The 20,266-nt window shown below is 47.4% G+C and overlaps 2 protein-coding genes across 12 annotated transcripts in view; one reads left to right on the top strand and one right to left on the bottom strand.

Annotated features, from left to right (window-relative positions):
* Positions 1–20,266, top strand: part of ARSG (arylsulfatase G) — a 176,380-nt gene that overhangs the window by 150,436 nt on the left and 5,678 nt on the right. For 8 of the 11 annotated variants that reach the window (XM_055243904.2, XM_055243905.2, XM_063617504.1 and 5 more), the window contains one exon: positions 4,537–5,632. The exons of 2 other annotated variants lie outside the window; for them this stretch is intronic. In XM_055243904.2, coding sequence (XP_055099879.1) covers positions 4,537–4,811 — 275 coding nt within the window. In that variant the 3' untranslated portion in view covers positions 4,812–5,632. Of the gene's footprint in view, positions 1–4,536; positions 5,633–12,840; positions 14,857–20,266 lie in introns of those variants that run through there. One more of the 11 variants, XM_063617505.1, reaches the window with a different exon arrangement.
* WIPI1 (WD repeat domain, phosphoinositide interacting 1) overlaps positions 5,633–20,266 on the bottom strand; it is a 37,260-nt gene continuing 22,626 nt past the window's right edge. The window contains exons 7-13 of the mRNA XM_055243911.2: positions 19,611–19,681; positions 18,537–18,644; positions 14,421–14,585; positions 13,253–13,360; positions 11,541–11,659; positions 10,417–10,517; positions 5,633–6,175 (exon numbers count right to left, since the gene is read on the bottom strand). Coding sequence (XP_055099886.1) covers positions 6,128–6,175; positions 10,417–10,517; positions 11,541–11,659; positions 13,253–13,360; positions 14,421–14,585; positions 18,537–18,644; positions 19,611–19,681 — 720 coding nt within the window. The 3' untranslated portion in view covers positions 5,633–6,127. The remainder of the gene's footprint in view (positions 6,176–10,416; positions 10,518–11,540; positions 11,660–13,252; positions 13,361–14,420; positions 14,586–18,536; positions 18,645–19,610; positions 19,682–20,266) is intronic.

Here is a 20,266-nt window from a genome sequence, read left to right as displayed (position 1 = left end):
TCTCATCTCTTATGTCTATTAGTAATTGTTTTATAAATTCAGGAGCTCCAGTGTTAGGAGCATATATGTTTAGGATTGTGATGTTTTCCTGTTGGACACGGCCTTTACCATTGTATAATGTCTCTCTTTGTCTTTTTTAACTGCTGTTGCTTTAAAGTTTGTTTTGTCTGATATAGGAATAGCTACCCCTGCTTACTTTTGGTGTTCATTTGCATGAAATGTCTTTTTCTACCCCTTTACTTTAAATGTATGTGAGTCCTTATGTGTTAGGTGAGTCTCCTGAAGGCAGCAGATAGTTGGCTGGTGATCTTATCCATTCTGCTGTTCTGTATCTTTTAAGTGGAGCATTTAGACCATTTACATTCAGTGTTAATATTGAGATGTGAAGTACCATTCCATTCGTCATGCTATTTGTTGCCCATGTACCTTGGTTTTTTGTTTTTGCTTTTTAAATTGTACTTTTGTTTTATAGGTCCTGTGAGCTTTATGCTTTAAAGAGGTTCCATTTTGATGTGTTTCCAGGATTTGATTCAAGATTTGGAGCTCCTTTTAGCAGTTCTTGTAGTGGTGGCTTGGTAGTGGTGAATTTTCTCAGCATTTGTTTGTCTGAAAAAGACTGTATCCTTCTTTCATATATGATGCTTAGTTTTTCTGGATACAAAATTCTTGGCTGATATTCGTTTTGATGGAGGAGGCTGAAGATATGGCCCCAGTCCTTTCTAGCTTGTAGGGTATCTGCTGTTAATTCTGATAGGTTTTCCTTTACAGGATACCTGGTATTTTTGTCTCATGTTTTTTTTTTTATAGGTTACCTGGTGATGTTTTTGCAATGAATTTCCCAGGTGTTCTTTGAGCTTCTTGCATTTGGATGTCTAGGTCTTAGCAAGGCCAGGGAAGTTTTCCTTGATTATTCCCCCAAATGTTTTCCAAACTTTTAGATTTCTCTTCTTCCTCAGGAACACCAATTATTCTGAGATTTGGTCGTTTAACATAATCCCAGCCTTCTTGGAGGCTTTGTTCATATTTTCTTATTCTTTTTCCTTTGTCTTTGTTGGATTGGGTTAAGTCAAAGCCCTTGTCTTTGAGCTCTGAATTTCTTTCTTCTACTTGTTCAATTCTATTGCTGAGACTTTCCAGAGCATTTTGCATTTCTATAAGTATGTCCAATGTTTCCTGACATTTTAATTGTTTTTTCTTTATGCTACCTATTTCCTTGAATATTTCTCCCTTCACTTCTTGTATTGATTTTTGGATTTCCTTGCATTGGGCTTCGCCTTTCTCTGGTGCCTCCCTAATTAGCTTAATAACTAACCTCCTGAATTCTTTTTCAGGCAAATCAGGGATTTCGTTCTTGGTTTGGATCCGTTGCTGGTGAGCTAGTGTGATTTTTTGGGGAGTGTCAAAGAGCCTTGTTTTGTCATATTACCAGAGTTGGTTTTCTGGTTCCTTCTCATTTGGGTAGGTTATTATTAAGTCTTATTAGTTTTGGTGATCCTGTGCCCTTGGACTGTGAACTTCACAAGTGCTTCTTAGTCTTTCCCTTCCCTCCCCTTAGGTGGAACAGCTAGAGTGGCTACAGCTGGGTATCTCCCAACCCTTAGGTCAGTTAAGCTGTGAGAAAAACCTAAGTAATTTAAGCTCTGGTAAAATAGTTTCTCCTGAGGGCAGGCCTTGTTAAGAAAACTAGAACGTTTTGGTATATTTAAAAATTACTTTTCTCCTACCCCTTTTGGAAGGATGAAGAGATTTTTCTCCAATATTTACTGTAAGAACTTGGTTGAGCTCCTGGAGGTAAAACTCACAAAAGTGTGTGTGTTTTGGGTGCCGGGGGAGGGGGGGTTGGGAGTGGCGCTTGATAACTGGGACCCACTGGAGATTTTCATCTCTCAGACTTGTTCACACTGAGTCTCCAGCAATTTGTCAATTACAGTTCAGGGTTTCCCTACTCCTGGCACTGGTTCTTGCAGAGGTTTCTGCTTGTCGGTTTCTGTTCTGTTAAGTTGTGATTCTATTTGCTTGTCTGTCTCTCTAATTTTGGGGGCAGTAGTTTGCCCTGTGACTTCACCTCTCCGAAAGACCTAATAAGAGTTGTTGATTTTTTAGAGTCTCACATTGTTGCCTGGGCTGGAGTGCAGTGGCATGATCTCAGCTCGCTGCAACCTCTGCCTCCTGGGTTCATGTGATTCTCCTGCCTCAGCCTCCTGGGTAGCTGGGATTACAGGTGCCCGCCACCATGCCCAGCTAATTTTTTGTATTTTTAGTAGAGACAGGGTTTCACCATGTTGGCCAGACTGGTCTCGAACTCCTGACCTTGTGATCCGCCTGCCTAAGCCTCCCAAAGTGCTGGGGTTACAGGCGTGAGCCACTGCGCCTGGCCGAGTTGTTGATTTTCTAGTTTGTTCAGCTTTTTACTTGTTAGAATGAAGTGATGACTGCCAACCTCCTTACGTGCCAGACTAGAAACTGGGAGTCTCCTACTTAGTCGTCCTTAAAAGTTGTAAGCTGGACATCGTTGGTGATGCATTGTAGCAATTCTGATTTCTGTTATCTGAGAGTGTTGATTTTTGTTTTCACTGGCAGTTAATCAGTAGTCAGTTCCCTTGAACTTATAAAGCCTTAGTTTTACACTTTGTTAGGACAAGTCTTTCAGATTTTTCCCTTGATCTTAGGCAGATCCCTCAGTCCTGGGACACAGTCTCTACTCCTAGCATGAACTGTTTGTCAAAGCTCATGTCACTGCCCTTTACTGGCAATGAGGAATAATCAAATTACTCCAAACTCTAAGCAAAGACAACAACTATTAATCTCTACAGATCAACTTGACTCTCAGCCACAGAAGGAAAACCAGTAATAAAAAAGGGTTGTCTAAAGGCTTTGAGATCTACCTATTCTCCTAAATATTTCAAATTTTATTTCTGGCCAGGTTGGACCAGAAGGCTGAATCCTTAGGTGGTATGGCATTGCCCCTACAGACTTCCTTGTATTGAGTTGCATGTTGGCGCCTGCCCTCATCGTATAGTAAAGGATGTGATGAGAAGTCATCAGTGGAACCATCCTAATCTCAGTTTTGTTTTTCATAAGAATGCCAGTGAGTGTTCTATCCTACAGGGTCCCCTGTAGGAGAAGGAGCCACTGGAAGAATTTCTCTCAGATTTTAGTGCCAGAAAAAGCTCTGCTTCTCCTGAGTAACTGATAAGTTTCTATCTCATTAATGTTTGGCTGCTGATAAGCTCAGAAGCAAAGTCAGTGTTTAGGAACTCTTGTAATTTTGAGGGCTATCTTTTGCTTTAATTCCCTTTGTTTATTTAATTATGTTATATTTATTTCCATCAGACCCTTAACTACTTCTTCTATAGCAAAGGCAAAAAAATAAAAAATAAAAAAGTCACTGGAATCATGAAGAGCCAAGGAAGCTGCTATCATTCCAAACATTTTTGTTGTTCCTCTTCTGGATGGCTTTCACAGCCAGATTTGAATCCACGTAAGACTGTCATCTTCAACCCAAAGTGAAATTGCTCACCTGCCTTTCTACTTGATTTGCCAGTTGGTAGTCAAGAAATCGATTTTAAAAAAAATCAAATTTACTCCTAAGGAGCAGGGGTTAAAGATACTTAAAAAAAATTATATCCTGGCTGGTGTGCTGGCTCACACCTGTAATCCCAGCACTTTGGGAGGCCGAGGTGGGCAGATCATGAGGTTAGGGGTTCGAGACCAGCCTGGCCAACAGACCAGCTTGGCCAATATGGTGAAACACCATCTCTACTACAAATACAAAAACTAGCCGGGTGTGGTGGCAGGTGCCTGTGATCCCAGCTACTCAGGAGGCTGAGGCAGGAGAATTGCTTGAACCTGGGAGGCAGAGGTTGCAGTGAGCTGAAGATTGCGCCATTGCACTCCAGCCTGGGCGACAGAGCGAGACTCCAACTTGAAAAAATAATTATATCCTGATTTTGTGTCAACAAAGATACTTGAATGAATGTTCTACTGGCCCTGAAGGCAAGTTCAAGGAGAACTTCCAAATCATTTTAGTCTGGGTGCAGTGGTTCCTGCTGATAATCCCAGCATTTTGGAAGGCTGGGACAGGAGGATTGCTTGAGGCCAGGAGTTCGAGACTAGCTTGAGCAACATAGGGGGACCCTGTCTCTGGAAAAAAAAAAAAACTGGGCATGATGGTGCATGCCTGTAGCCCCATCTACTTGGGAGGCTGAAGTGGGAGGATCACTTCAGCCCAAAAAGGCTGAGGCTGCAGTGAGCTAGGATCATGCTACTGCATTCCAGCCTGGGCAACAAAGCCAGACCCTGCCTCAAAGAACGAAAACAGAAATGAAAGAAGCAAAACATTTTGGACCACAGGATCATCACTGGAAGGAGCAAATAGATTCTCAAGGTAATATTTCTTTGACAGAGACAGCCATCATTGGAACATTTGGTTATCTGGTATGTTTGAATTAATGTATAATCACTTGCAGCTCACGTCTTTACAACACAGGGCAACTGTCAGGGTTAGCGAGGTATTTGTTGTTATTCCCTCTCTAGGTGGAGCCACAGCATGTGATGGGAGCACCGGGCCTGAGCTGCAGCATAAGTTTCCTCTGATTTTCAACCTGGAAGACAATATCGCAGAAGCTGTGCCTCTAGAAAGAGGTGGTGTGGAGTACCAGGCTGTGCTGCCTGAGGTCAGAAAGGTTCTTGCAGACGTCCTTCAAGACATTGCCAATGACAACATCTCCAGCGCAGACTACACTCAGGACCCTTCAGTAACTCCCTGCTGTAATCCCTACCAAATTGCCTGCCGCTGTCAAGCCGCATAACAGACCAATTTTTATTTCATGAGGAGGAATATCTGGGAATTAGACAGGCAAGTTGCTTCCAAACTTTATTTTTACCCTCTTTACAAACACACGCTTTAGTTTAGTCTTGGAATTTGGTTTTGGAGTTAGCCTCGCATATCCCTTCTGTATCCTGTCCCTCCTCCACACCGGCCTGAGAGCCGCTGAGCCGTGCTGGCTCTGGGCAGGGAGTGTGCCTTAATGGGAAGCACATGGGCTTTGGACTCAGGCACAGGTGCCAGCTCCAGCTTTTGAACTTGGGCAATTGTTTAACCTAACCTGGAAGTTGATTTTGAGGGTTAAATAAAGGCATACATGAAAATGCCTGGCACATTACCTGACAAAGAGCAGATATTCAATACGTTTTAGTTTCCTTGTTTCTCTGGTTCCCAGTTTCTCTGGTCATTTTGGCGTAAATCCATTCTAATTAGTATCTGGGGCAGAGCTGCTCTCTCTCTCTTTTTTTTTTCCTTCCATAAACCAGTGTACTCACTGGTCTCCATCTTTAATATGCAAATAAATCACCTGGGATCTTGTGAGAATCCGGATTCTGTCTCAGTAGGTCTCGAGTGGAGCCTGAAATCCTACATTTCTGGCAAACAATGCCTTGAGGAGCACAGATTTAGACCAAAGTTAGGTCGTTTTCCAGATCTCAGAGCAGACGAGTCCATGCATAAGTCTGTGGCCCAATCCCCTTCCTCTCCTTTTAAGGGTGAAATGACTGCATTTAAAAGATGTTAAAGAGTTCCTCCTGTCCCCTATAACCACAAGGAAATTAAAAAAACATATAAAAACCTCAAAAATGCATTGCCATGATTTTATTATTAGTGTCCAAAATGGGACTCCCAAGTAATAAATGATTTATTCCAGTCACAGCCAAAAAAGACTTTGCCTGGCTAAAATAGTCTCTCTCTCTAAGTATGTAATATACAAGAAATACAATTCAAAGAGATGTTCCTATAAGTACATTTTTTACACGGTATATATTTAAAAAGGAGGCCCCTTTTAATATAAAATTCCGGTTATATACCAATATGGTTAATTAGCATTTACACTATGGTTTGAACATATTTTAAATAGCATGATGTGTATACAATGTCTCCCACGCCCATTGGCAACCAGGGTCGCAGGAAGCTTGGTGAGGAGTTAACCAGGTCCTGTGGTTTAAGCAGTGCAGCACCTGGGATTCCTGCCCCCCCTTTCTGCTCACACAATTGCACTCCATTCTTCCACCTTCCTTGTTTTCTCCAAAACCACCTGATAGGGGGGATGTCCTGATTTCTGAGGTGTGCTTCTCATCATGATTGCTTCGTTTTGCCCTTCTGATTTCCACGGCACAAGATTATCTACCAAAATCAAAACAGAATGGCCTTACTCTTCTCAGGAAGAAGGCTGGTAGGCAGGTGCATTATCAACAGGTCTGTGCCCATGCAGAGTGAGCAGGGAGAGGCTGGGCACTGCGGAATTTTTCTGTCTGACCTCGCTCATGGCCACAGAACAGTCACCCAGCTTATTTAGGTGTAGACAAGTATGACACAGTTCTAGAAAATACTGACTGACTGTATAAAAATATGTGTGTGTGTGTGTATGTATTTATATGTATATGTATATGTATATGTATATGTATATATTTTTTAAAGGCTTATCTTTCTTACTTGTAAACATGGACTGCTCAATCACTATTAAAAAGTCAGTTTAGGCCAGGCGCGGTGGCTCACGCCTGTAATCCCAGCACTTTGGGAGGCTGAGGTAGGTGGATCACTAGGCCAGGAGTTTGAGACCAGCCTGGCCAACATGGTGAAACACCATTGCTACTAAAAAATACAAAAATCAGCCGGACATGGTGGCGCTCACCTGTAATCCCAACTACTTGGGAGGCTGAGGCAGGAGAATCGCTTGAACCGGGGAGGTGGAGGCTGCAGTGAGCCGAGATTGCACCACTGCACTCCAGCCTGGGCGACGGAGCAAGACTCCATCTCAAAAAAAAAAAAAAGTCAGTTTAGGCTGGGCTCAGTGGCTCACACCTGTAATCCCAGCACTTTAGGAGGCTGAGGTGGGTGATCACCTGAGGTCAGGAGTTTGAGACCAGCCTGGCCAACATGGTAAAACTCTGTCTCTACTAAAAATACAAAAATTAGCTGGGCATGGTGGCATGCCTGAAATCCCAGCTACGTGGGAGGCTGAGGCAGAAGAATCACTTGGACCTGGGAGGTGGAGGTTGCAGTGAGTGGAGATCACGCCAACACATTCCAGCCCGAGGGACAGAGTGAGGCTCTATCTCAAAAAAAAAAAAAAAAGGGGGAAGGTCAGTTTATACTATTGGGCCTGATTTCCTGACTCTTGCTCACAAGACTGGGACTAGTCTCACAAAATACAGAGACTTGTACAGGTTGGCTTGTTCCTGAAACAAAAGCTTCTCATCCTCCTGAATGTAGCAGCTTTCTAAGGCACCAGAAATGATCAAGTCTCTTTTCTTTCACTGCTCTCAGAGCAAAAGTAAATCCCAAGAAGGCAAGCATGACCCTATGCAGGGAAGTGTCAGTAAATGTTCTAAAAAGATCACTAGTGATGACCCGCGTTCTTAAGGCAGCGGCTCACAGAGCTCCTGCAGCAGACTACTCAATGTTCGTCGCTACGAGAGGCGATTTTAACCAAGCTGAGACTCCAAGAGCCTTTTGTGGTCCTAGAAGATTTTAAGGAATGTGAGTAAAGATGCGAATTCTGCACAGAGATTTGCGATAGGCATGACAATTCAGAATAAGGACACAGAGAGGAAGTTCCCCAGCATCCCTCGTTGAACATTTTTGCCAATTCAGGCATGACTGAGATGGGCCATATTGACAGAGCATCCCAGGAGCACACATGCCTCTGGTCCTTATGTGGTGAGATGGAGAAGCCTGCCTGCTGCTGAGACAGTGCCTTAGTGGGAGCACTGCCCCTCATCACCATCTACCTGCAGGCTGGAGGGCAGGCTGAGAGGCTGGTGGCTACCATGACATCTAGCCCTGCACACAGGGGCTGCCCGACACAAGGGTCTAACACCCATTCTAGGGACCTTGTTCAGTGACCTCTCTCACTGGCAGGAAGTATTTCTTGTGTATAATAAGAATTCCTGATGCAATTTCAACCAACTTGCACTCGTTTGGTCCTTAGGAGGGAGAAGAAACAACTGGCTCACGCCCAGCTTCCTGGCACTGAATGGGCACACAGGCCTCAGGACAAACTTTCTCACTGGTTCTTCAATTAAGCACCTCCCCTCCTCCTTTTTACCCCAAACAAATGATCTGCACAAGGTACCTATTATTTTATACAGGTTCTTTGGCAAGGAACTACCTCCTAGATGCTAATATCCACATTACCCCAATTCTGTAACTATAAGAGGTTGCAAGGCTTACTGTGATTACAATTAAGAATCTAATAATGTTTTATAGTAGTTACAGACTTTTACCAAAATTAGTGAAATGGAACCTAGTGAGTGTCTGGATGCGGTAAACCCTGACAGAGCAGAATGGTCCCATTTGTCCCCACAGTGACCTAGAGTGCTCTGGATCCTGGAAGCCTCAACTTCAGGTAAATAACCACCGCCTTTTGAGGGTGCAGAAAAACGCCCTTTAAGGCCAGTTGGGGCCATGAGAACCCAAAGGTAAAACAACTGGTTTATAGTTAGGCAGCATGCCAACAGAGGTTTTGAAGTTTGTAATTAGTATTTTTAAGAACAACCGCTCTCCGCCACTAAGATATAAACTTCACTTGCCAGCCATGTCTCTTTCAACCTGCCTATTGAAAGCCAGAAATGTAAACGCTCACGCTGTGATCCGCAGAGCCCATGTGAGAAATCACAAACAACAGCTCCCAGCCCTGCATGCAGGGCCCCACAGCAGCTTTGTTTTCTAAGCCAAATGTGCTCACTAGAGGGTTCCAGGGATCTGCGGCAGAAAGAAGCCAGACCTGCACTCCATCCTTTTACAGTTGGAATCTCAACAGACACAAAACAATGATCAAGAGAAATTTCCGTAACAAAGCCTAATGGACATTGCTTCAGTGCCCAAGTGGCGGCTCCTCTCTGGCTCTAGGAGTTGATGCTCCAAGTCATGGCCCAAACACTACTTCCGGCCGGGAGTGGTGGTTCACGCCTGTAATCCCAGCACTTTGGGAGGCCGAGACGGGTGGATCACTTGAGGTCAGGAGTTTGAGACCAGCGTGACCAACATGGTGAAACCCCGTCTCTACTAAAAATACAAAATATTAGTTGGGCATGGTGGTGCACGCCTGTAGTCCCAGCTACTCAGGAGGCTGAGGCAGGACAATTGCTTGAACCCAGGAGGCAGAGGTTGCAGCGATCTGAGATCACACCACTGCACTCCAGCCTGGGTGACAGAGCAAGACTCCGTCTCAAAAACAAAACAAAACAGATCAGTACTTCCATCTCGAAATGATTTCAGGTTGACTATCTGGGATGTTTTGACTGAAGCTCACAAGAGCGGTCTGTATGTTACTCCAGATGGGAGCTTGAAGAATCAGAAGTTAAGGAAGCCCTGGCAGGCTCTCAGGAGAGAATCTTGTCTTCAGTTGCAGGTGGTGGAAGAAGCCACGCCCAGCACTCAGCCAGCCCTGAGGGCCCTAGCTGTGGGAACAGCCTGAGCAGGTTGCTGGGAAGCCCAGCTGAAGGTGCTCGGGCAAGCTCCTGCCCTGCACCTCCTGCCCTCCACAGAGCACACAATTGCTTTTCTTTTCTATTTGAGATAGAGTCTCACTCTTTCACCCAGGCTGCAGTGCAGTGGCACAATCATAGCTCAGTGCAGCCTCGACCTCCCAGGCTCAGGTGATCCTCCCATCTCAGCGTCCCGAATAGCTGGGACTACAGGCACATGCCACCACACCCGGCTAATTTTTTCTTTTTTCTTTTTTTTTTTGGTGGAGATGGGGTTTTGCCGTGTTGCCCAGGCTGGTCTCTAACTCCCGGGCTCAAGCAGTCCTCCGGCCTCGGCCTCCCAAAGTGCTGGGATTACAGGTGTGAGCCACCGCACCCGGCCAGTTGTTTCTTAATGATTGTCTGCAACTGCCGGGGAGGTGCAGGTCTGCCGGCCAGAGCTGCAGGTAAGTGAGGGTCAAGCTGGTCCGCAGAGTGCAGCAACTCAGCTCAGAGTCCTGAACACACAGCCCAGCCCTCCGAAACCATTCCCTCCAGCACAAGGAAGGCAGCATTCTGCAAAAGCATCCATGGGAGCCTCAGGAAAATAAGTTTTACGCAAGGCACGTGTTCCTACCTTCCAGGCAGCAGAGTCAGTGCTACAGAAGCAAAGTAAGGGATCCCAGGCCTCTGGCTGGAGGGAGGCCACCAAGACTCCCTGGATTAGTATTCGGTGACTCTAATGCCATCAGGGTTTAGCTCGACACCTCAAGCCTACTCTGTAGGATTCGAAGCACACAGTACCACAAATATCCTATGGCTTTCCAAATACTAGAGCAGAGGATTAGTTGTTATAGACTAGAAAACAGGGAAAGGGACTCCGCCTCTCGTATGAGGCGAAGGTTTCCTTCTAAGCACACAGACTGAGCTGCCCAGTTACGGATTCCTAATGCTCACAGGAGGAAACTCATTCTCATCATCAAGACACACTGGTCCCGTCGCAAACTCATGTTCAGGAATAACTTCTCCTCGCAGCGCCCCGCCGTCCTCGGAATAACCTGGAAACCAAGAAAGAGACATGAAACAAGCCCTGGGGATCTGCTTTTATGCCATGACCTGGCGGGTGGGGCTCAAATAAAGGGCAAAGGAGCAAAGGGGCTGTCTTCCCCCTGGAGGGACTGTGCCTAGGACAAGTCATAATCCTCACCATCTGCCATCTTTAAGCCTGACCTGCCTTTCCACTTCAGATGCCTGAAGCATCCTACCTCTTTGAATTTTTCCTTGTTGAGGTAGGGTCTCACTATGTTGCCCAGGCTGGTCTCGAACTCCTGAGCTTAAGGGATCCTTCTGCCTCAATTTAACTTCCTGAGTGGCTGGGACTACAGGCTCTTTGGAAATTTTAGTTTAGTTTTTATTTTTTGAAACAGAGTCTCACTCTGTCACCCAGGCTGGAGTGCAGTGGTATGATCTCAGCTCACTGCAACCTCCGCCTCTCTGGTTCAAGCAATTCTCCTGCCTCAGCCTCCCGAGTAGCTGGGATTGCAAGTGTGTGCCAACATGCCCAGCTAATTTTTGTATTTTTAAAGTAGAGATGGGGTTTCACCGTGTTGGCTAGGCTGGTCTCAAACCCCTGGCCTCCAGTGATCCGCTCGCCTCAGCCTCCCAAAGTGCTGGGATTACAGGCGTGAGCCATTGGAATTTTTGAAGAGGCAAAGGGTTAACACCACTTGTTAGGAAAAAGACCGTATCATGCGATGCCCTGCCAGGTTGAGGGTCCCAGGTTTAAAGGCTATTACCATGGCCTCACCTGTGAGGAAATAAAAAATTCAAGGACAGTGCTCCACCCCCAGGTAACAGTGAAGGGGGAAGGGGAGGGAGGGTGAAGGGAGAAGGGGAGGGAGGGCAGAGGGAGAAAGGGAGGGAGGGCAGAGGGAGAAGAGGAGGGAGGGCACTCCACCCCCAGGTAACAGTGAAGGGGGAAGAGGAAGGAGGGCGGAGGGAGAAGAGGAGGGAGGGTGGAGGGAGAAGGGGATGGAGGTCACTGTTAGAGATGCTCCCCTGTTGGCCTCGTGTCCACCCACCTGGCACCGTGGAGGCTGAAGATGCACTTGGTCTGGCTACGGTTGCTGCATAAGACTGAGGTAAGGAAGGTCTGAGGTCATTTTCTTTATTCTCTTCTGTTGTTCCTAAGCCAAGCAAGCTACTTGTGACAATCAAGAGGGGGTGAAAGGAAAAAGAAATCATCATATATCTAGAACACCTTCCAAAGGAAAAGCACGAGGAAGCCTGTGCTCAGCTCTGTGGGTTAGTTATTTATTTTTGAGACAGGGTCTTGCTCTATTGCCCAGGCTGGAGTGCAGTGGCACAATCTCGGCTCACTGCAACCTCCGCCTCCCGGGTTCAAGTGATTCTCCTGCCTCAGCCTCCCGAGTAGCTGGGACTATAGGCACCCACCACAGCGCCTGGCTAATTTTTGTATTTTTAGTAGAGACGGGGTTTCACTATGTTGGCCAGGCTGGTCTCGAACTCCCAACCTCAGGTGATCCACCCGCCAACTCTGTGGGTTTAAATCGTAGACCTAGCCACATGCTGCTGGGCCAGGATGAGCTGAAGTGACCTGAAACTGCCAGGGGCAGTCGCACACCATCAAAATGGCCCCTTTCTCTTATATTGGCTAAACAAAGATTAGTCCTCTGCTCTTCCCAGTACACACAGGTGAGGACATGCTAGCAAGGAGAGCGGCCATCGGTGGGGGGCAGTGGCAGCTCTGGTGCCCTGGCCACAGCAGGAGAACTCAGTCTGTGCCCGTTCACAGAAGGCATGAGTGCTTTTCTTTTGTTTTCTTTTCTTTTTTCAGACAGGGTCTCACTCTGTTGCCCAGGCTGCAGTGCAGTGGTGCGATCACGGCTTACCGCAGTCTTGACCTTCCTGGGCTCAGGTGATCCTCCCACCTCTGCCTCCCGACTAGCTGGGACTACAAGGCATGTGCCACCATGCCTGGCTAATTTTTATATTTTTTCTTTTTGTAAGGATGGGGCTTCACCATGTTTCTCAGGCTGGTCTCAAACTCCTGAGCTCAAGCCATCCGCCCTCCTTGGCCTCCCAAAGTATTGGGATTACAGGCGTGAGTCAACGTGCCCGGTAGAGCACTTTTCAATTCCATGCAGGGAACAGGTTTTTTTTTTTTTTTTTTTTTTTTTTTTTGAGACAGGGTCTCACTCCTCTGTTGCCCAGGCTGGAGTGCAGTGGTGTGATCATGGCTCACTGCAGCCTCAACCTCTCCAGGCTCAGGTGATTCTCCCACCTCAGCCTCCCCAGTAGCTAGGACTACAGGTGTGTGCCACCACACCTGGCTAACTTTTGTATTTGTTTTTGGTACAGATGGGGTTTCACCATGTTGCCCAGGCTGGTCTTGAACTCCTGGACTCAAGCCATCCGCCCGCTTCGGCCTCCGAAAGTGCTGGGATTACAGGTGTGAGCCACCATGCCTGGTGGCAGGGAATATTTTTGAACACCCACTGTGAGCTCAGGGCTATGTTAGGAGCTCGGGCCGAAGGGGAGACCATCTTGTGTGTTATTAATCCTGGCACTTTTCCAGATGATTACCACATGCTGAGGGCGCCTGACACAGAGCCCAGTGCAGAGCGCTTGCCCACTAGAGGTTTGCCACTGAGACTGCCAGTGAAGAACAAATCAAAGCAAGGGCACTGAAGCTTGTCGTTGTTCTTGGCGAAGGGACAACTCTACACAACCAGCTCTCGAAAGGCTGTCTTTTGAAAAGCAGTCTCTTCACCTGTGGGTTTTGATTAAGACACACTCTCCTCCATCCTGAGGATCCAAATTGTAGATATAAAGGTGTCCATTGGATGATGCAACTAGCAGCCGTGGCAATTTCTGGATCCTAAGGGCCAAGGAAAACATAAACCGTGATGACAACGAAGATGGGTGATGGATTCGCTTCCAATGACAAAGCCCCCCTCACCCTAGCTGTCACCAGATTCTGCCTTTGACAAACCCTTAGCCCACTGATCTGGTCTGGGCTTCTGGCTATTCCTTTGCATTCTGGCCTTGGGATCTCCTTTCAGGATTATTTCTTGTCTTTGAACGTAATAGTGTGGATGAGGCAAGTGAGTGTAGATGCTGCGACCCTGCGAAAAGCAATAGCTAGCGAACACATTAGCTCCCTACATGGGACGCAGTCTCCCTCTGACATGTGTCTCTGCCCTTAACCAAGACAGAAAGGGGGTAAATGGAGGATTGGCTTACTGTCTTTGCTGGTTAGTTTTGTGAAATTTTAAAAATGTTCAACTTTCGAATAAACTCCTTTAAACTTCTTAAAACATCTGTCAGCCCCATAGGAGTCTGAACCTAGAAAACAGACCTGGAGGCTTTTTACATAATTACATAAAAATAAGAATTGTTTTTAAGACAGTGTTGTTATAACCAGAAGGCTAAAATTCCCATGCCAACTTCTAGCTGCCCCCTGAGAATCCGTATTGAAGTCAGATAGGAAAAGCAGGGGTTTGATTCTGCTCACCCTTCCTTTGAGGCAAGTTTTCTTTTTCTTTTTTTGAGACGGAGTCTTACTCTGTCACCCAGACTGGAGTGCAGTGGCACGATCTCAGCTCACTGCAACCTCTGCCTCCTGGGTTCAAGTGATTTTCCTGCCTCAGCCTCCCGAATAGCTGGGACTACAGGCGTGCACCACCACACCTGGCTAATTTTTGTATTCTTAGTAGAGATGGGATTTCACCACGCTGGCCAGGCTGGTCTCAAACTCCTGACCTCAGGTGATCCGCCTGCCTTGGCCTCCCAAAGTGCTGGGATTACAGATGTGAGCCACCGTGCCCAGCCTGGGGCAAGTTTTCTTTTTTTCTTTTCAGGTTTGGGGATTTTTGTGCTTTGGAAAAACAAATTGATGAAAGTGTGATCTTGTTTAGAGTGGGTGGCATCGTACGTACGTTGAGAGGGTACAGATGTTCCTCTGTCCGGAGAAGTTCAAGCGTGCGGTGGCAAAAGCCCTGTCCTGATGCATCATGTCTGACACCTGGGTGGGGAGGTAGTTGGTAGCAGCCATGAACATCTTTCCCATGTAGCCACTCCAGGTCGAAGGCTCTTCTGGTCGACTAGGGAGTAATGCACAGGCAATGATGGGACCGGGCTGCAGGCCCCACATGCACCCAGGAATCTCCACACCCAAGCATCATTAGCCACACTCCCCACAGCAGGGAGAGACTGTGCCTTAGCATAATGTTCTGCCCACTGAGAACAATCCAGGACGTATTATTCTGGCAATAAGAGCATCGGGGGCTTGTTTGTTCTTCAGAAGAGCCATTGTAAAGCTGTTAAAAGGTTCCCAATGCTACTGCTTTCCCCTATTAAAGAAGGCTTATCTGATGACTAGTCTGATTCCTAGATTTCCAGAAGAGAGTTAGGGTAGAGAGTGAGATGGACTCGATACCCAGGTACCATTAGATAAGCTCGGGACTGTGCCAGGCTCATGGAAGAACAGACAGATCTCAACGTGAAGGCCCCCTGAGCCAGACTGAGTGGGTAGCAAACCTCCGGGCAAGACACTTTGGGTGATGTTTGATTGTAGATAACCCTGGAGTCACCCAGGTACCCAGCATGCGTAGTGACGGAGATCATGCAAAGGGACCTGGAATGTCGCCTGCGGTCATGGAACTTCATCCCAAGGCCTCTGCCAGACAAAGGGGGTGACTGTTCTGTTGGTGAGAGACAGCCCCCACACAGAGGGTGGCACATTGAGGACCAGAGCTGCCATGTGAGTTCCCAGGAGCAGGCAACTGCTGAGAGGCTGTTTGTCTGTTGGATTGGGTCCTGGTGGGAAGCTCACCCTGCAGCTCCGAGCTCCGGGAGGTATTCTTTACTATGCTACCAATGGGCTAGGGGGTCTTTGGACAAACCTCTCCGGGCCTTCATGTTCTCATCTGAAAGTGACTATGCTAAGTGCACCGCTAGGATTCTGTGATCTGAAGCATCCTGAGACATCCCTGTATGGACTGTCCCACAGCCCTGTGCTCCGGGCTGGGGTTTACAAAGAGGGGTACGATCCAGACCCTGCATTCCAGGTTGAGAGAGCACAGGTGTATACAAAGAAAAACAACGTGAGCAGTTAATATGAGGTGCTGCACAGATGGTCCAGGCAGGAGCTAGTCCAGGACCACAGAGGAGGGGAGAGGCGGATGAGGTTCCTTAACGTTTCCGTGTCCAGATTTCCTCATCTGGGAAACAGGAATCATCATCACGACCTTCCCGACAGGGTTGCTGGGAGAACTAAGGATGCTGGGGGCTGAGCATGGAGCCTGGCATGTGGCACGTGCTGTTTTATGGGATGGTGTCTCTGCGGCTGGAGGAAATGAGGAGGTTCTGGGGGTGGTGGCTGCTGGGCTTTGCAGCAGGTCTGACTCAGGGGGACGGGGAGGAGCTGGGACTTCATTCCCAAGGTCAAAGGGGAATAAATGTGTCTGAGGAGGAGGTGTCATGTTCAAAGGGACATTTTCAGAAGGTTAATCAGCAAGATGATATAGGATGGATTGGTATTGGTTGAAAGAGACTGGAAAGTCAGACCAAATGTAAGAGTAACGGCTGGACCAGCACGAGGTGCTAAAGACACAGCTAAAGGCCCTGGCCAGTGAAGCAGGGCTGAAGAGGCACGTGTGAGCCGTAACTGCCAGGGACATATGAACACCCCGTGGACAGGCTGAGAGGAGGCACATGTGAGCCATAACCACCAGGGACATGTGAACACTCATGGACAGGTTGAGCGGAGAACCCAGAACACCTTGGAGGTTCTGCTCCTGGTCACCTGTGCTCACAGACAGAAACGGGAGAGCCTGGAGTGGGCAATGAATCTCTGATAATAATCCCCAGTGGAGGTGGGGCTGCAGCAGCAATTGGGATCACTCACTCATGGAACCTTGGGGTTGAACGGCATCTTAACAGCTCAGCCGCCCTCCAGTGCTCAAACCCACGACAACAGATGATGAATTAAGGCTCCAAAAAAGATCAGGGCTTAAGAAGCTGTCTGAAAAGTGAAAGAAAAGCCTAAAAAGTGGATAAAATCTCCAGGGAAAGAGTAGAAAGAACCTCAGGGCAAACAATGAGCTTTAGGTTACACCTGTGCAGATTGGGGGTTGGAAAGTTCTGGAAAGATGGAGGAGCGAGAAGTGAGCAGCCCCCAGTGTTTCATACACCACCGGGGGTGAGGGGAGACAAGGATTGTAGAGATGAGGAGACATCAGTCCCATGGCTGTGATATGTGACATGGCTCACGTGACCTCAGGCAGCGTGGGCTTGCTCTAATCACACGTGCCTTTAAAAACAGAGCTTTCTCCAACTGGTGGCAGAAAAAGATGGCAGAAGGGCAAGTCAGAAAAATCTTGACAATTCCCTTTCAGCCTTGTGTCATGCTGCGAAGAAGACGCAGTCCTGCCATTCTGGGCTTCTGCCTGCAGAACTATGAGATCATAAATGTGGCTGTTTGCCTGTAGTCCCAGCACCCAGGCTGAGGCGGGTGGATCATGAGGTCAGGAGTTCGAGACCAGCCTGGCCAACATTGTGAAACTCTACCTCTACTAAAAATACAAAAATTAGCTGGGCGTGGTGGCAGGTGCCTGTAATCCCAGCTACTCGAGAGGCTGAGGCAGAGAATTGCTTGAACCTTGGAGGCGGAGGTTGCAGTGAGCTGGCGCCACTGCACTCCAGTCTGGGCAACAGAGCAAGACTCCATCTCAAAATAAAGAAATAAGTAAATAAATAAATGTGGCTGTTTGAAGCCCTTAAGTTGTGGTTATTTGTTGCTGCGGCAATGGGAAACGAAGACACATACCATTGGCCACACTCTAACACACGCTTCTGTACATGGCCAGCCCTCACTCCACTGCTGCCTCCATTGCGCTAGTGGGCACTGGTGCCCGCCTCTGTCACGTATGTGTTAGCATGTATCAGTGTGATACAGGGCCCGGTCTCCGTCATGCATGTGTTAGCATGTATCAGCATTGATAAGGTGCCTGGCCTCTGTCGTGTATGTGTTATCATGTAGCTGCGTGATAAGGTGCCTGGCCTCTGTTACGTGTGTGTTAGCATGTATCCATGTGATATGGTGCTTAGCCTCTGTCACGTATGTGTGTGTATCAGTGTGATAAGGTGCCCGGCCTCTATTACATATGTGTTAGCATGTATCAATGCGATAAGGGGCCTGGCCTCTGTTACGTATATGTTAGCATGTATCAGTGTGATATGGTGCCCCGCCTCTACACCTTCCTCTTCTGAAACTCCATCCAAGGGTACCAGCAACCAATTCCCCAGATACAGTAGGCTTTCTGTCCTGATGCTACCTTTCCCTGCAGGTTGGGGTAACGTTTTCAAAGCACTCTTTCTCTAGAATCCTTGTCCCTGCTGTGGTGTATGAAACACTGGGGGCTGCTCCCTTCTCACTCCTCCATCTTTCCAGAACTTTCCAACCCCCATTCTGCACAGGTGTAACCCAAAGCTCATTGTCTGCCCTGAAGTTCTTTTTACTCTTCCCCTGGAGATTTTATCCACTTTTTAGGCTTTTCTTTCACTTTTCAGCCAGCTTCTTAAGCCCTGAGAAATTGCAGGTGCTTCCCAAGCACTCAGTGGTGGTGCTGGCAGCAATGATAAATAAATATATTGCTATATTTACAGCTACATCAGCTAACACTTCTTAGTGCTTACTATGTGCCAGGCACGATACTAAACACTTTAGATCTGCAGACTCATTTAATACTACTGTTATGTTTGTTTTGCAGATGAGGAAACTGAAAGACACAGATCTAAATTATCTTCCCAGGATCTCCTGGCTCCTAAGAGGCAGAGCTGGCAGGTGAACTCATGTGGGTGGCTCCCAGTTTTTTGCTTTTGTGCACCATGCCCCCAAAGTTTTGCTAACACACACTCCATCACTTAGGGGAAGTCCCAAGTAAAGCCAAGATCGGGGGTTCAGAAAGAAAAGAGATCATTCATGCCAGTAGAAGAGCCTGGGCCTGACTCCTTTCATTTAATGAGCATTTGGTGCTCCGTGCAGTACTTGCCTGTTGGTGACTTGTTCCAGCTTGAAGATGTGCACCGTCTCGGTGTTACTGGAGGCGCAGAGGAATTGTGAGTCCATACTGAACACTAGAGAGCTGATTGTCACATACCTACAAACACAGCAACACATGGGTCAGTGAGCAAGAGAAATGAGAGTTATGGCCTTATAACTCAGAGATCAGCTTTATAAGAAAATCAGATGTATCCTGAAGAGCCTAGGTAGCCCCAGATCCCTTAAACATTGTGGTGCTCATATTTAGAAATTAATGTCGGAAAGATTCACAAAGGGTCATAGTCTTTTTTTTTTTTTTTTTTTTTTGAGACAGAGTCTCTCACTCTGTTGCCCAGGCTGGAGTACGGTGACTTGATCTCAACTCACTGCAACCTCTACCTCCTGGGTTCAAGCGATTCTCCTGCCTCAGCCTCCCAAGTAGCTGGGATTACAGACACACACCACCACGCCCAGCTAATTTTTGTATTTTTAGTAGAGATGGGGTTTCACCATGTTGGCCAGGCTGGTCCTCAGGTGATCCACCTGCCTCAGCCTCTCAGAGTGCTGGGATTACAGGCGTGAACCACCGCGCCTGGCCCATAGTCTTATTTATGTGTGAAGAAACAAGGTATAGCCCTGCCTCTGTCAGCAGAAGGGAGGAACTGTGGCTTCCTGGCATCTTGGAATCTTCCAGTTGCTCTGTGCACTGATCTGGCTGCAAACCACATCCGATAAGATCCCAAACAGTCACACTTTACGTCGTCCTTTATTTCCATGGAAGGAAATCAGAAATTATTTTTGGATTGTGACTCCCTGGCTCTCTCATTTCTCCTGTACCGGCCGCCCACACACACATCAAAAACGGACTCTCATGGCTGAACTGTGTTAAAACAGCCATCTCGGCTTTCAGTTTTGCTGAGCCCTAAGTAAAGCCTGGGAGTCAATTACCTGGGAGAGTAGTTACACTTCCTCCAGGTGAGTAGAGGGCACAGAACCACTCTCTGTCCTTTCCCTAGACAGCTGCCAGCGGCCCCTGCAGGACTTCTGCGGGGACTTTAAAATGGGTTTGACATTGAACACAGACCTTTTCATCCCTCTCCGGAACTCATAGAGCTTTTGCCCATCAGGGACAGAGAACACCCGGATGACTGTGCCCTGGAAAAGAAAGCAGGTGGACATTTCATAACCATTAATGGCTTCACACAGAGATGTCCCTTTAGAGAGGAGTTTGTTTTATTGGTTTTGAGCATCTGTCTCTGAGGAGAAAGCACACCGTGTTGAGCATAGAGGCATTTATATTTATGTGCCATATCAACAATTCTTGGAAAATGTTTTAAACACCCTCTGTCTACCTTTTCCTTTCCACCTGTGCCCAAGGCTGTACGTGTGTGTGTGTGTGTGTGTGCGTTGTGTGTGTGTGTTCACCCAACTGCTCTGGTTTCTTAGAATTTCAATTTGAGGCCAGGCATGGTGGCTCACGCCTGTAATCCTAGCACTTTGGGAGGCCAAGGCGGGTGGACTGCCTGAGCTCAGGAATTCAAGACCGGCCTGGGCAACACAGTGAAACCCTGTCTCTCCTAAAATACAAAAAATTAGCCAGGTGTGGCAGCATGTGCCTACTTGGGAGGCTGAGGCAGGAGAATCACTTAAACCTTGGAGGTGGAGGTTGCAGTGAGCCAAGATTGTGCCATTGCATTCCAGCCTGGGCGACAGAGCGAGACTCCGTCTCAAAAAAAAAAA

The sequence above is a fragment of the Symphalangus syndactylus genome, chromosome 14 (genome assembly GCF_028878055.3).
Source record: "Symphalangus syndactylus isolate Jambi chromosome 14, NHGRI_mSymSyn1-v2.1_pri, whole genome shotgun sequence".
NCBI lineage: Eukaryota > Metazoa > Chordata > Mammalia > Primates > Hylobatidae > Symphalangus > Symphalangus syndactylus.
The sequence above is the reverse complement of the archived record's forward strand: the minus strand, read 5'-3'. Positions and strand labels throughout refer to the sequence as shown.